Source organism: Delphinus delphis, chromosome 16, assembly GCF_949987515.2.
Source record: "Delphinus delphis chromosome 16, mDelDel1.2, whole genome shotgun sequence".
Lineage (NCBI taxonomy): Eukaryota > Metazoa > Chordata > Mammalia > Artiodactyla > Delphinidae > Delphinus > Delphinus delphis.
Genome location: NC_082698.1, coordinates 50,382,819 through 50,394,880, shown reverse-complemented (window position 1 = coordinate 50,394,880; position 12,062 = coordinate 50,382,819). Strand labels below are relative to the sequence as shown.

The window sequence follows — 12,062 nt, the reverse complement described above, 5'->3', positions numbered from 1 at the left end:
ATAGGATTTGTCCTTTTTTCCCTTTGTCTTATCCAATTTTTTATTCCTTTATCTCATTTTGATTTTAAGAAAACATAAATTTAGAGAAAAAGAGATATCATTTGACTTGTAAAACAGCAGCAAAAACCATTAAGTTAATAAATACTTTTAAAAAATCAATTCTGGGAAAATGGTGACCTGAATGAATCATTCTATCCTTTTTACTCTCAAATCTGGTCTGTCTTCGTCTCTGGATCCCAGTAACTGCTGGAGTGGGGCTTTAGATAATCCATGTGCAAGAGGGGCCTGGGTGCTCTTGCCCCCATTGCCATAGCATTTGAAGGATTTTCTGTCTTAAAGACTTGTCAGGAACCAGAGACCAGCCTAGGAATCCTCTGGGGCAAGGGTTGAAATGAGGATCCTCCTGGAAGAAGAATCTCAGAGAGCTGTGGATTCCCTGTTAGTCAACATTTGCCAGGTTTCTTAGGCCTTCCAGGGGCCAGGGATGAACTAAAAAGGGTAGTGAAGTCCTTTTTATACATGTTGCTAGAAAAATGCAAGGATATTTCAGAGAGCGTGGTTCGTTGTTCTAGTGCTTCATCGAGGTACAAGGAGCCTGCTTGCTGTTCACTTTTGTCTTATGGTCAGGGTTTTTTTGCTTGTTTTTTCTTTTCCCCTGCTGCCAGGATGCTGTATAATAATCACTCTTAGAATCTCAGTGGCTTTCAAAATAAACATTTATTTTTCTCATTCATGGATCTTTGTATTAGCTGGGATAGCTCAGACTGTGGGACTGAGTTCAGGTCTACTCCTTGCTTCTTCATTTTGAAACCAGGACTCCTTGGAGCAGGTTGTGCTCATGGCAGATGGCAGAAGGACAATAGGGTGCGGAGAAGCATGCATATAGTATCTCTTAAAGTCTTCACTTAGAACCAGCACACTGGTATTCTACCCACATTCTGTTGGCCAAAGCAAGTTACATGGCCAACCCTAAGAGCAGTGCGACTTGGAAGTATACTCTATTCACAGTGCGAATCTCTGCAGCAGAGGACATTGGATGTATAAGTCTATTGAAGGACAGAGTGTAGAGCTGAGAACAGTATCTACTCTACCACAGGGGTAGAGACTGTTGCATCTTCTTGTGGTTCTGCTGTCACTTGGGATACTCTAGCAATCAGTGCTGAGTTCTAGTCAACTGAGAAAGAAAAACCACAGCCAGTACCCAGGAAGAGGAACAGGGAAAACAGCAGAACTCCCGGAATTAGAGTGGCCGAAAGAGATGATAATGAGAGCACTTAGATTCAATTGCAGCACAATACTTTCTGGAGCTTATTATAAAAGAAGATTTCCCAACAAAACAGTTCAATCTATGACAGAAAGCATAGTTGAAATCTGAATTAGTGGCCTGGAAGATCAAGTGGAAAAGTATTTTAGAACACAGAAGAAAAACATAAACCATTAATGATTATAAGGGAAAAAATAATGAGACTTTATGATCCAGGAGATTTAATGTGAAGTTTTAAGGGCTGGTAGTGAGGAATGAAGGATTTACCTCCATGGAATAAATTATCTAATGCATTTTACTTTGACAGAACTATAACAACTTCTCTTTGGAAACCTTAGCTAAACCAGGAAGTAGAGAGATGGCATTGGTCTTAGAGCCTGCCTCATCTTTAGAGCACAACAAAAAGTTATCCATATATTAGGTAAAAGTAGAATCACAAGGCAATTTAAAGTTTCTGAGGTCTTGGCTGGGGACTTGTGAAAAGTAGGAGGGAACTCCTGAGGTATAACATCTCACATATATTATAGATTTTCCTAGGAGAAGGCAAACAAGTATTGATTATTTTGAGCTAATTGAACACGGAAGAAAGCAGAACCTGGATCTAAAATATGTAGCCTTCAGAGGCACCAAAGATAAAACAGTATTTAGATTTGGTACTACTGGGAAGGAGGGAATGACTATTCTCTTTATAGGTCTGAGGTCCTGAATGACTATACCCACTGCTGCTGAGTTTTTTTATTGGCAGGATAGGAATGTTACAAGGATTGGTACAAGGTTTAAGGGGTCTTCTAATATACTTAGACTATTGGTTTTAGTTGCCTTTAGCTTCTGGTTTTTGAAGCTACTGTGCAAATTTGGGTAGAGTTTTGGATGGATCACTCTGGATTTTATGGGTTCAGCCCCACTAATTCTGCCAGTATCAGTGGAATTTTTGTCAACAAGAAGACTGGCACCTTGTTCAGATCTTTAGTTTGGGTTTGATTTGGACACAAGTTTGCTGTGACTTTATTATGAATAGGGAAGTCATCTGGGATTTCAAGGAAGAGGCCATGAAGAGAATATTTATCTGGCAATTGCATTTGTGAACCTATTAAGGTAGCATATGTGGTAGCACAGACAAGGAAAGAATGTTTGTTGGTCAAATGTTTCTTGGACAGTTATGGGCTAGGACTTGGGAACTGTCTGAGTTATTGGAGATAGCTACACTGGGTGGTTTAGTGACACTGAGGGGGAGGTTATATAATAGTCACAGGGTTTAAAGTTGATATTATAGTGCCTATATCAATAATATATTTTCAGGGTTGTCCTTTACTGTTTAGAAAATTTTATCTTTGAGTTTAAGGGTAAAACCTGAAATTGGGTGCTTGATTTTTCCTTCAGAACACTTTGACTAATTGCCCACTTATTTTTTCTCCTTTATTTCTTAGGCAATGCAAGACAGTTTTTCAGTGCCCTGCTATTTATCTATAAGTGTATCAAGAGACTCCTTTCTCCAGTGTTTAATTTACTGGGGTGGAGGCATCTCGTTATATATGAAGGACATCATTTTATTCTGAGTCTTATTCTGCTTTTTTCTAAGTCTCTTTCCAAGCAGTGGAAGTCTGGCAAGGGAGGAGGGAGACGAGGTCACATCTCTTTCAGCATCTATTCCTGAATGCTATCTGATGGTGTTAGTCTATCTGTGAAATCTCTAGTGGATTTATTCTTCCTTTGCTTACAGAACTGAATCAGAGCCCAGTCTACGTTCACAGGAAATACTTTGTTGACAGCCTCTGAAAGTCCTTTTCTAACTTCTGATTTCCTCTGCAATTGATGGAGTTCAGGACACACGACCCCAAAATATGGCACCTTGGCATATTGAATATTTTAAGCTGAAGGAGTTTGAGAAAATGGCAGAAGCAGAAAAATCACTCTGATTTCCTCCCCCTCTTGCCCATCTTCCCTGAAACAGGTCATAAAATCGTCATGTGAGGGGCACCTTCCCCATACCTAGAGGAAAGGAGCATCCTTATCTCTGAAGACAAAGTTAGACTAAGAAGATCCTAACAAACAGGCCTTGCTAAAGTTTCCCCCAGTTTACCACACTTAGACTCCTTAACCTGTCACATTCCTCCTTGACTGTCTACTCTTCATCAAGCCTAGCATAAAAATATACAGGTCTAACTGTTTCTTTGGGTCTTCATTTTCTCATGAAGGCTCCCATGTCACATATTAAATAAATTTGTATGCTTTTCTCCCATTAATCTATCTTATCAGTTTTATTTTCAGGCCCTAAGAGAGTTGAGAAAATCTTTCCTCCTCTACTACACAGTCGTGGGTTCTTCAGTCAACTTTAGGTTTTTCACACTGTGCTTTTTCTATACTGTTTTTATGCACCTAGATTTCCTTCTAATGTATGAACTAATTGGTATAAATCTGGAGGCCCTGGATTATCAATTGCTAAAAGTATTCTAAATTCTTCTGGAAATTTCTCCCAGTCTTGTTTAGACCTTAGAAAGTCTGTAGCTATGGCTCTCAGCTCAGGATGAGACCAGATCCAAGTCAACCTTAAGGGAATTTTCCGTCTTCTGAAGGAGGGTTAAGAGGTATAGAGTTTTTTAGGTTTCTGGTCAGCTTGAGGGGTAGGGAAAGAGGTTAAAGGGAGAGATGGGGTGGAGGGAAATTGAATATAGAATGAGGGAAGAGGAATAAAAGGAAAAAGGACTTTAGATTTGAGTAGCAATTTGGGAGGATCTAAAAAGAGAGACTATTTTCTTTTATATTTTTCTTTTACCTTGGTGAGGGAATCTCTTAAGGAAATTTTGGAATCTGAATTTCTTTTAGCGGACCAGTGGGTATTTGAGCTTTGCTTGCTTTTTGTTCTAAAGTGTCTCTCATATAAACAGTTTGGTTATACCAAAGGCATAGTTGTATTGTTTTATTCTCTTGCTCAGAAACTTCTAATGGCCACTCATTGCCTACAGATTAAAGCCTAGCATTTGGCACATTCATAGCATCATCCTTAGGTTTATGAAATTTCCATAGTATACATTTTCTTAGGTGTGATCTTTCTTCCACTCGTTCTGTTTTAAACTTTTCTCTGTTGAAAAAGATATATTTCTAATTACTTCCTGAATCCTATCCCATCAAATTATGGTGCCTATTAAATTGCACTTACTTCATGCTATTAATATATTTCCTAAGGCCACTTTTTTGCTAAACATTTTATTGAGATATAGTCATATGAGGTCAATAGTATTGTCCTTTACCACTTTCCAATTACTGTATTTTCTTCTGGAAATTTATCTTTTCAGTACTAATGGCATTTAGTAATATCAACTTCATGATTTTTTTTTTTAGCATGAGCTTTTCTCCTTTCAAACCAAATTTCATTTAAAAAACTTTCTTGTTCATATTGTAAAACCTTCTGCATGACACATCCTTTCCAGACTTTCTGATATGTAATTTCTTCCTGCTATCTTCATAGCCAGTTGTTAGTCATAGATAGGAATACTACCTGTGTCAGCCATTATCTTCTTAGGACTTTAAGTTATTAGAAAGAATCTAGGGTACTTTTGGCATCATATTTCGTTCTTTATCAAATCAGAAGAAATGGGTATGATGAGTGTTAGACATAGGCATCTCCATATCCCATACCTTTCAGTTAGCTATGTTAGATTCTCTTTCCCTCATCACAGGGTAGAAGTACTGAAAATTCTGTCTCCTACTCATAGTAAAAAACCTACTAAAATCTGCCTTTTACTTTGGGAGCTAGAAAGCCCCTTTAGAAGGCGTTTATTTATTCTCTATTCCTAAACTCATAATTAGGGTCAAATCTGGTGTGTAGATAGTTTTGATCAGCATATTGGTTAAAATTTTTTTTGGAAAGCCTTTAGGTTTGCCTCATCCTTCCCTATGATATTACACATTCAGAAGGATTTATTTCCTTTCTTAGTCTTGTTTGTCCTGTTCCTTCATTGGCGCTGGAAACTGGCTTTAAATTAACTCCATCTTGTAATTTTATTGGCTTTCCATTTTATTTTCTATGTTATTTCTTTCTCTCTGCCCTTAGTCTTTTCTAAGAAACCACCACTAATGTTATTTCGCATTCTCTTCTTAGTAACATTTTAAAGTGTATCAAAACATGATTGATGGATACTGCAGGTAGTAGTATAAGCGGGACCCTTCCTTCCTTCAGAGTCTTGGAGGAGACATTTTTCTGAGAGTTTAAACCCCCCTCTGTCCCAATTCTAACAATAGTGTTTTGTAGTCACGGAAAATATTTGTTTCCGGTGCCTATTTGTCGTTATGGTGATGGTTGAGTTCATGTTTCAATGAAAGTGCTTTATTTGGAGCCTGTGTGTAGTACCAACAATCTTTAGTAAATACAAAAGCAGCACATCATTTTCTGCATTATAATTTCCCACAGCATTTAACCCCATCTCCTGACTTGTTTTCCTGATTAGTGTGCTTCTTATTACTCTGAGTGCACTGTGTGGATGATATACTAATTATATATCAGATTCTTATTGCAGAATTTCTTTTTTGGGGAGTGAGTGGAATTTTACCTGTGTGAATTAAGAGGAAATATGAATTCAGATTTAAAAGTAGATATAGATTATCCCTCAGCTATACAGAATTTCTTAACCTAAAGTAACATTTTAATGCCATTTAAAAATACTTAAGGAAGTTAACTGAGTCTATGAGTATAATGTGAATGTCAACTAAAAGCATTTTTAAGCCTTCTTAGGATTATTTTTCAATTTATTTTTCTTTTGCCGTCTTATATTCTCCTCCTTACTTTTGCGGCATAATGATCACCATGCCTTTATTTACATAACAGTCCTGTTTTCTTTATTGAACTTTAAAAAAATATGTATATCTTAATTTATCCCAATAAGATGATGAGAAATTGTTAGAAATAATTTCAAATGTAAGTCTTCTTTAAAAATTTTTTCTTAAAAAAAATTTGTTTAAACTATAAAACCTATCGTTTTTTTCCCCCAAATTGATTTCTCTAATGGAAATTTTCTAATAAACAAAATTTCAATGTCTTTTAGAACCTTATTTAAATTGTTACTCATATACAAGTAATGTGTTCACAGTGAGTTCAGTGTATATGAGAATTGAACATATACACTTTAATTATATCAACCTTTTTTTGGAGTGGGGAAGTTTGTTTTTATCTGGTATACTGTAATCAAACACTTGCCATGTATCAAATTCAGGTTTAGGTTAAGTTAAAAAAATCATTTAAATAATGAGGTTTTTTTTTTAATTTTAATTGGGGAGGATTACGTTGATTTCTAAAGCTTTCTTATCACAAGGGATTCTGAACATGCAGAATTTGAACTTTCTCATGTAATAATTCTCAGACTAGAGAAACCTTTCCTGTTCCTGCCTTGGGTTAGTGTTTAGTTGTATTTTTAGTAACAGTCTTAACTCAGAGGCTATGTAAGCACTGAGTGAAGATGGAGTCACAGGGTAAACTGGGCTTGCTTCCCACAGGGAGGGCTGGGAGTTGAGCAGGAAGGAAGGCCTGTTTGTCAGTGCCTTGTATGCAACTATGTCTGAGTAGGCAGCAAGCGACACAATGTCTCCCTCGTACAAAGTAACTCTCTTAGTGAGTGCTCAGATATGTGAGGAAAAAGTGTTTGGGTAAGTGAAGGAGAAGCTTGGGGTGTTTCAAAGAAATTCTTTTCATGTTTTTGTGGCATTTAGATTTCAGGGAGTGTACTGTTTGTTGCTGCAAAGTACTGGCTTTGTTTTCAGTGGCATTTTTGAACAAGCTCCACTGTCGGCAGATTGGAGCATTTTACTTTCTAAAACTGTGAGCTTAATTTAAAAAATATGATTTGTTTATGATGAAGAGTTAATTTGTGCTTCTTGAAATCAGTAAAAATTAATTGTGGCATTCATTTTTAGGAATGAGTTCTCTACCAGACTTAAAATCTTCTACTTTTTCTTGTCATTTTCATTCTGAAGTCAGAACCAACTACTGATAATGATGAAAACCACTTAAAACTGACTACTGGTGTTTAAAATGTATAATGTTGATTTCAAGGATAATTTGCTTGTTTTAAAACAGTGGGACTGTTGTTACTTAAGTGACTGTGATAATGAAAGTTCTATAATTTACTTCAGTTTGAATAATATAAAGTTTGGTTTTCACTGAAAGAACTAGTCATTTTTCTTCTGGAAATCTTGATTTTGTGGTTAGCTAACATAAATGGCTGGTAGTTTTAGAACATTACTTTTATATTTTCAGCAGCATTTAATTATTGAGCTGTAAGTAGTTAGCTTTTATAGAGTTTGTGTACATGTTTCTAGTGTTTCGCTTTTGAATTTGTCTAGTGGAGTGTGACAATATGAACCGCTTTGACCGATCAGACAGAAATGTTCGGCAGTCTCAAGAAGGATTTTGGAAAAGGCCACCCCAGAGGTGGAGTGGACAGGAGCATTACCACCTTAGCCATCCTGACCACTATCATCACTATGGAAAAAGTGACTTGAGCAGGTGAGTCTAATTTCAATTATATTTTCCATCTTATTAGTTTAGAATCATATTTCCGCCCACCCCTTAAAACTGTTTTTCGTCTTTGTTTTTAGAGGCACCAAAAAACATTTCAAGTTATATGTGATACTAATTGGAATAATCTGTCTAATTCTTTTCTTTTGACTTAAATCTTTTTTCATTAGCTGTTTGAACTTTAAATTTTTGCTGTTTGAACTTTAAATTTTCGTGTGATTTTCTGGTTCTTATTTGGGAATGATCAGAGATGTTGACTTTGTTGAAGTTTATTATGTTTAAGATATTAATGTGTAAAATTAGTTTCAAGTGATTTGTCTTCTTTTGCTTATATAATAAATTGAAATTTTAAAATTCCTCAAGTACTGTACTAGAATTCTTTTTCTTTTTGAAGTGTACCATACTCTTTAATTTGGTCAGACCTTATGTATAGTGTGGCTGTATAGTCATTCAAACCTGGGATCAAACCCTGGCCTGGTACAACTTAGTTTTGTGAGCTTAGATAATTTTTTAACCCCTCTCTACTTCAGTTTACCATCTGTAAAACATACTTAATAATACCTTTCTCTCAGTGTTCAAGGATCAGGGATAAAAGTGCCTGGAACAGTGTCTGACTTACTATAGGCACCCGATGGCAGTTATTAATTTTTTCCCTTTTTACTCTGTCATCTCATTCTCCTAGGGATTTGAGGTCCTTTTGGAGCACATTTACAATACAAATAATAAAATTGGGATAAAGACACAATGGAAGGGGGGAAACTTAAGGCACTGTATAGTTCTTGAAGTAAGAAAAAAAATTAAGATTCCTTGCAGCAAAAGCAAAGAACAAAACTTGATCCATTACAAGATTTATAATATATATAAGATAAAGGGTATGTTTCTCAGTTAATTTGCTTTTATGAGATAGAAACCTGAAAGCAGTTGCTTTGCATGATTTCTTATAAGGAGACTACCTTGTGATATAGTGGACAGGTCTCAGACAGCTTCCCAAAGTAGAAATAATGATAAATTCCTTAAGTCTGTATTTTCTTTATGTTCTTCAATCCATGCTACAAAAAACTCTTAAGTGACAAAAGGCAGTTGTACAGTGGATCATGAAACAGTGAGGTCCAACTAAAGATCCTTCTGTTGGTAAAATTTGATGCCAGGATAAAATTTAGAAGATCTGGAAGAATGTATGGAGTACATACCCTTCCAGGCATTATTTTGGCTGTTCTGTTTCTGTTATCTGGGCTTTTGATAAGGAATGGACATCAGAGAGTTGGTATTATCAGGCAGGAATCTGATGTAAAGATAGTCTTCATTGCTAATAATGAAGATGATGCTTCCTTCATCTTTGATGGTTGGTTTATAAGAAGGTAAATTTAAGGCCAACTTATGAAAATTTAGAAGCCTACCTAAAATATGAACCTTTGCTTATAAGACAAGATTTATTCAACCATTTGAGAAGTATTTTTTGAGAACCTGTATGTTGAGCTCTGTGCTGAATTCTCAAGCTGGAATGAAGTTGGAGATGGTGTGAGAGGTGAAAGCTGTAGATTGGTAGTGGCTTCTGGGAGCATTGTTTTGAGGAGGTTAAAAAGAATTATGCAGTGTGTGAGGTCAGTTGGAATCATTGCAATTATCAGGTAGGTAGCAGACTCTTGTGCCTTTTCCATCCCATACAAATATGAGTAGTAAATACTTCCTGCTGCCAGGGTGTTTAGTGTATGGGAGAGACAGGTATGTAGATAGTTATAATGCAGTATTAGTACAGTGTAATGATGAGAGGTGCCTCAGAGTGTTGTATACAGGACTCCAGGAGCATACAGGTTTTTGTCTAGGATAGTGATGCATAAAGAAAGTTCCTGTCGAACTGATAACCATGACTGTAGCAATTGCAGAGGATCAGTTTCTGTAGAAGGGTGAGTATTCAGATGGAAAAAATAGCATGTGCAAAACCATGTATGAAACAGTGACATTTTCAGAGAACTGCTCTTAGGTTCCTAGCTGAATTGGTAGTTCAGGAGGAACTACCAATTGGAGGAATGAATAAATGTGATCTCTAACTGTAGATAGCAAAATTATCTATGCATTTTAAGATAAAGGGTGGCAAATTTCAGCTTTGTGAGACTATTAATCAGAATATCCAAAATGGAATGAATTACCTGGAGATAGCAGTCTCTGTCCCTGGGAATGATCAAGAGATCAAGAGATCAATGAGATCTCATTGATCAAGAGATCAATGAGACTGATTATTTATCTGCCAGAAAAGTTAAGCAACATTTTTCAAAAACTGTATTCCTGGATTTCAATAGGTGTAGAAAAGGGAGACTGATCAGATGAGTATAGGAAGAACAAGTTAATCGAAGTTAATTTTTTTTTTAAATAGTAGACTCTGCAGTGCCTTTAATATATAATTATAGTACTGTGATGTTACAAAAGGTGGTACAGGAAAATATGTAGCCATTTTCCAAAACATGAGGACAAATCCCTTCTACACAGTGTATTTTGAGGGACTAGTGGTTTGTGGATCATCCACACTTGTGAGTCTCGATGAGGAGAGAGAAATGCACAGAACTCTTGGTGGTTGCTAATCTGACTCAGCGCAGAACTTCCCAACAAGTGAACTGACACATACTGGTTTGTTATGACTGGTTATAGGTTAACCAGTTTATGGATCCCCTCAGGCTTTTGGGTAGCTGTGCGAGGTTTGGGACTTCTAGATTTCTCAGAGCCAGTTATGGGGATGGGTGGTAGAGAGAGAAATCTCATCCAAGATAAGCCTTACTCCAGCAAACCTTAAAACTATTATTTTCTTTCTATACCTTGATTTTAAAAGAATTGGATGTACTAACCCCAGGGTCTTTTAATATTACATGTGTAAAAATTCCTCTTCCCATTCTATGACTTCTTGAATGTTGCTGGTCCCCTTTCCTGTCTGTCCTTCAGTTCCCATCGTTGTCATAATTAATTACAGGATTATGTCTTAATCTGTAATTCAGGGGACTGGTGGTTCAGAACCACTTATCTACTTTCTCTGTATTTTTGTCAGTACTGTTTCTCTTTTCACCTGGCCTATCCTTTTATTCCTCTTTTCTCCCCAGACCTCCCCTTTTCCCTGCACCCTCCATTAACCATATGGAATTCTTTCACATCTTAACAAACCCATATCCTTGACTTCTTCACCTATATTCTCCTGATTGTAACTTTTTCCTAAATGTACTAATTCCTCAGTAGCATTCTTACATGAAAGATTCTTATTTTCCAGGCACTCTAGTACTGTGCTGTTTAGGGGTGAGGTCTTTGTCTTCGCTCCTCATTGTTACTTCTAAATGAAGTGTTCTTAAGCCTCTTTCATTTGACACTTAGGGCATTTGGCTTTATCAACTCCTCCTTAACGGTCCCAATCCCTAGCTCACAAAAATCTTGGCCCTTGGCTCACTTTCCCTCTTCATTGTAAGCTTTGCTACAACTCTGAGTGTAGCCTCCAATGTTCATGTGCATGATTCATTTAACCTTCCGACTACCTAGTTCCTTAGGAGTCTCTTATATATAAGATCTGTCATCTGAGAATAGAGATAGTTTTACCTTTTTCTATTCAATCTGGATGCTTTCCCTTTTTTCCCCCCTGCATAATTGGCTAGAATCTCCAGTACAAGTTAAGGAGTGATGAGAGCAGACATCTTTGTCTTCTTTCTGATAGTAGGAGCAAAGCATTTGGTCTTTCACTGTTAAGTATGACGTTAACTGTGGGTTTCATAGATACTCTTTATCAGGTTGAGGAAGTTCCCTTCTATTCCTATTTTGTTGAGTGTTTTTTTTTTAATCACGAACAGGTATTAGATAGCATTTTTCAAATGCTATTGCTGTGTCTATTGAGATAATCATTTTTCCTTTCATTCTGTTCACGTGGTGTATGACTTTGATTTTCAGATGTTGAATCAACCCTGCATTTCTCGAATAAATCCCTCTTGGTCATGGTATCCTTTTAGATGTTGCTAGATTCAAATTGCTAGTGTTTTGTTGAAGATTTTTCTGTATACATTCATAACAAATACTGGTCTGTAGTTTTCTTGAGATGTCTTCGTCGTTTTGATATTATCACATAAATTGAATTGGGAAGTGTTTCATTTCTATTTTTGAGAGAGTTCATGAAGGAATTTTGTTAATTCTTCATTAAATGTTTTATAGAATTCACCATTGAGGTTATTTGGGTTTTGGCTTTTCTTTGCAGTGAGTTTTTTGTTTGTTTGTTTTGGGGTTTTTTTTTTGCGGTACGCGGGCCTCTCACTGTTGTGGCCTCTCCCG

General features: G+C 36.5%; 1 protein-coding gene across 5 annotated transcripts in view; it reads left to right on the top strand.

Moving 5' to 3' along the window:
* CCSER2 (coiled-coil serine rich protein 2) overlaps positions 1 to 12,062 on the top strand; it is a 162,448-nt gene that overhangs the window by 68,478 nt on the left and 81,908 nt on the right. For 4 of the 5 annotated variants that reach the window (XM_060034671.1, XM_060034672.1, XM_060034674.1 and 1 more), the window contains exon 5: positions 7,598 to 7,760. In XM_060034671.1, coding sequence (XP_059890654.1) covers positions 7,598 to 7,760 — 163 coding nt within the window. Of the gene's footprint in view, positions 1 to 6,785; positions 6,902 to 7,597; positions 7,761 to 12,062 lie in introns of those variants that run through there. The other variant, XM_060034675.1, reaches the window with a different exon arrangement.